Below are 4,271 nucleotides of genomic sequence, written 5' to 3' on the forward strand. Positions count from 1 at the left end.
ACTTGTGTAGGTAATACTAGGCCCGGTAATTACTTGTGCTAAGTGCCAGTACTAGTTAATACTAGTAATTCTCCCAAGGAAGTTAGTGATGATAGTAATAGTTGTGTAGGTAATATTAGTACCCAACAACGAACCTGTCTAGCCATTACTTCTTGACTTCTCCATTGTTTTTCATTTGGTAACAAGACCCAAGCAATCAAATAAAGTCTCATGTAACTGCTACAATTATTATTTTCATGTGAAACAAACTCACATCTATCCTTACCCTGAATTGTTTTAATTTCGTTTAAAGTTAATAAACTTGGCTATTGTGGCTGCTTAGTTGAAATGAACATTCGGTAGGCAATACTAAAGAAGAGTAAATCGGGTTATGTAAATGTTGCTATTGCAGAAGTGCAGGGGTTGATTGGTTTTTTCGAGGGCTGTATCGAAACTGCTTTGTGTAATGTAAAACTAAATAGCAAAACAAAATTCCCAGAATATATATACATTCACATACAACTTTGTGAATTGGGCATCAACGCTATTGAAAATGGTAGTTTGGGGAAGGTTGTTGACTAATATATAGTTGAAGATCTTGTTCTTAGATAGATTAGAAATGTGGCATATTTAACTTATTCCGTTGAGTATTCCGATTGGTTAGACCAGTAGTTCTGATCAGTAATGTTTGCATGGTCTCTCTCCATTAGTGAAGTTGGATGATATGTGCTATAACAGTGCAATGCTGTCTTATGTGGGCATAATTTTCTTTTACGTAAAATAGAAAGTATTTAGGCTTTGAGGTGAACTTACGGTAGTTATTATTTGCTGTGTTTTTTATCATTCATGTCTTTTCTAATCAAATTGCTATGTCTCTGAAAGAAACTGCCACTAACTGAAATTTATGGAAGCTAGTTGGCTTTATTGGATGAGGAGGGTTTGTTTGGTGTTCAGTTCAAACTAGTATTATTAACGACTCTTGGCGTGTTTTTTTAATGATAACTAGATGATACCCCGCATGTTGTTGCGGGAATGTTTTGCAATATGTTCAGTTAGAATTGGTTGTATGGAACATGAATATTTGGAGTAATAATATGAGAACTAAAGCTGAAAATAAATATGATTTGTGGTGTTTGATTATTGTATAATGTAAATATCATAATAAAATGTAAATTCTCATGCATGTTTGCATGTTGAGGTGGCTTTTTATTATGCATGATTGCATGTTGTGGACTTGTGGTCGACCTTTCTCCTTGCATGTTGAATGATGAGGTGGCATACTTGCATGTTGAGAGAAATAGGCTAGTGGGGGCTAGCTATTTAGATATAGAAGATTGCTTTTAACAATACTAAGAAATGTGTTCTTAGACTATCTATTCCGTAGTGTCATGCAGATGCATTTTCATTAAATTAACCTGCATCATTTGAACCAAAAGGTTTCTAATCAAACCATATGTTTGATCTAAGGGCTATATTTAAACGGTGTTATGGCTTAATTTGGATTAGGCATCATGAGTTGATTTTAGAGCAAGGGAGATATAAAAGCAAAGCCTAACCCAAATCCCCTTGCACAAACAGGGAGAGATGTTACTCTCATACTTAGAACATACACACTGGTTAACTTGTTATTACACTAAAGTGCTGGCAATGGTTCTGTTATTAACTAGTTGACCTTGAATTAAATAGGTAAACATGGAAACAAGATACAGCTGGACAGTGAAACTAGACTATTCTTGTACCAGATGGTTGGTACATGGGGCCAACTTCTCTTTCCCAAACCATGGAAAGAATTTCGATTATGGTATGATGAACAGAAAGCCAAAGGAATCAAACCTATTCTTCAAGGCATGGTAAACCTTTTTCTTAATTAAATTTTCAGTGTGCTTCCTCAGTTTATGTGTTATGTAGCCTTGTGTATTATATTTGCTAGATTAGTTTCTTTAGATTATTTTGATCTCTTATGTGCTGTTGGTTTAGTTAGCTTGATAGTAACTGGTGTTCCACTCTTATCCTCTGCAGAAAACTACAGGATGGTACAGAAAGATGGGCGAGAGAATATGGACTCCTTGGTTCATTAAATTTGTCCACTCACGTGGATACTTCAACATCTACACAAACTTCTTGAAGGAAAGGGCCCTCAGCATCTCTCATAGGGATGCAGGTGTGAACTATGGAAGAAGTGTTGGACCAGATTCTACATTGTTAGATGGGAATAATCTCGATTTCAACGTATGGCAATTGCAGCCTCTAAAGAAGCTAAAATGGTATGATTTCTGCTTTGCTGAAATTCTTCCAGGAAGGTTTGTTAGGAAATTTAGTGAACTTGGTTCTGTGCTCAAGTCCGTCCAATTCGGAAACAATGTTGTACTCATAAGTTTGTATTCAGTGGAACAGAGGATTGTGAGAAACCTTATTTGCCATCTTGAGAAGACGGGCATGCGAAATTACATCTTCCTTGGTGACAATTCAGAGTTTCTGGATGACCTTGCTCATAGAGGACATGCCGTCATTGATGTTATTGAGTTGCTGCAGGGGATCAAAATGAGTGGTTATATGAATTCTGATGGTTTTGTTAAGGAAATACTAGCTAAAGCTTACGTGATACAACATTGCTTGAACCTGGGTTACAACCTATGGGTACTAAATGGTAATATGATTTCACTTGGCAGTAAGTTGGTTGAGCCATCAAATCAATCAGTTGACATTTTTACTGCAGACCCTGTGGATTTGATATTTATAAGAAGCTCACAAGGCTCTAAAAAAACATGGAATGAGCATATTATATCGAGAGTAGCAGATGGTGGATTTGCTTCTGTGAAACATGTGAGCTTTGTTCATATACTTACCAGAGTGTTGGAAAACAATGGTGGTGGTGTGAGGCTGGGGAAACTGAATGAGGAGATAATGACTATGGAATTAGGGCCTAACATGTCGAATAGATCACTGTCAGAGGGTCAAAGTAAAATGCTTTTCTGGTCTGACAGTGTGGCTTCAGATTCGGTACAAAGGCAACTCGGAAATGTGAATTTGTGGTTAATTGACTCAGATTCATCTTGTAGTGCTGTTGTTTGTAACCAAAAGCAGAAGTAGCCTCTGTTATCTTACGCATGTTCTTTTTACATTGATCTCCATTAATGGATCCTAAGGTAATATCGAGTATTTGAGACTTGACCCTGCTCCGGCACTTACCCAAGAATATTGTTAGCATTTATCGATGGATGCATCTGCCATTTCTTTGTGATTTTTGTGGCCTTCAATCCTCCAGAACCCTGCAATTACTTTAGATGTTGATAACTGCTGGTCTTTGGAGCCAATATTCTGTATTTAATGGGGTCTTGAGGTGTTGATCGTTCTGATTGTTTGGTGAGGTTGAAGTATTCAGTTGGCTATGCTAGTCCTGATTGCTAGTCCCCATTCACTGGTACAATTCTTGAGAATCCTCCAGAACTCTGCAATTACATTTGATGTTTATCGCTGCTGGTCTTTGGAGCCAATATTCTGTACTTGGGTCCTTAAGGTGTTGATCGTTCTGATTGTTTGGCGAGGTTGAAGTATTCAGTTAGCTATGCCAGTCCCCATTCACTGGTACAGCTTTTGAGATGAACGTTTCCTGGTATCCTCGGTGTGAATAGCAGTGTTCCCCGCAGGCTCAGACATTGGAGACTGAACTTGGTATGATTCTCTTATATCAAACTCTCTATTCCAATTCTGTAGCAACAATGTTTGTCTGCATTGCAAGTCATTTAGTTGTGGGCAGCTGCAATGAGAAATACTATCAGAGATTTGCCTATGCTTGTTTTATCGTTTGTTCAGTATGATTAGTTTTCCTTCAGTCTTACAAACTTGTGGTGCATCGGTTATTGCTTGTGTTTTTATAGATATGTCCGTGTTTCTGACCACTTGCAACTGAGGCTAGAGGCGACGCCAAGCTTGGAGGCAGCGAAACTTACGAAGATGTTAGAAGCAGCCTTGGCAGCCGAAAATCACAACACTGCGGATGCTCTGGATAGATGTAGAAAGAGTGTAGCTGAAGACACACTGGTAGGTGCCGTTGGTGGTGCAGATGCACTGATGCAATATCAACATAGTACACATTTTACTGTGAGATACGATGAGCATGCATTGTTGATCTGAAGAGATTTCCCAACCAGAGTTTAAGATTCCTAGTAGCTCAATGTTCTTCCACTTGAATGAGGCAGGAGTACCTGTCATTGGATCTCTAAGCACAAACTGTATGGATCCGGCTTGCATGCTCACTTCCCATGCTTCCACTTCATCCTACGAATGTCCTT

The 4,271-nt window shown here is 38.4% G+C and overlaps 1 protein-coding gene across 1 annotated transcript in view; it reads left to right on the forward strand.

Moving 5' to 3' along the window:
* Window positions 1–4,164, forward strand: part of LOC119275758 — an 8,833-nt gene extending 4,669 nt beyond the window's left edge. The window contains exons 2-4 of the mRNA XM_037556662.1: window positions 1,666–1,829; window positions 1,999–3,651; window positions 3,858–4,164. Of these exons, the coding sequence (XP_037412559.1) occupies window positions 1,666–1,829; window positions 1,999–3,069 (1,235 nt within the window). The 3' untranslated portion in view covers window positions 3,070–3,651; window positions 3,858–4,164. The remainder of the gene's footprint in view (window positions 1–1,665; window positions 1,830–1,998; window positions 3,652–3,857) is intronic.
* Window positions 4,165–4,271: the final 107 nt, after the last annotated feature.

This window comes from Triticum dicoccoides, chromosome 3B (genome assembly GCF_002162155.2).
Source record: "Triticum dicoccoides isolate Atlit2015 ecotype Zavitan chromosome 3B, WEW_v2.0, whole genome shotgun sequence".
Taxonomy (NCBI): Eukaryota; Viridiplantae; Streptophyta; class Magnoliopsida; order Poales; family Poaceae; genus Triticum; species Triticum dicoccoides.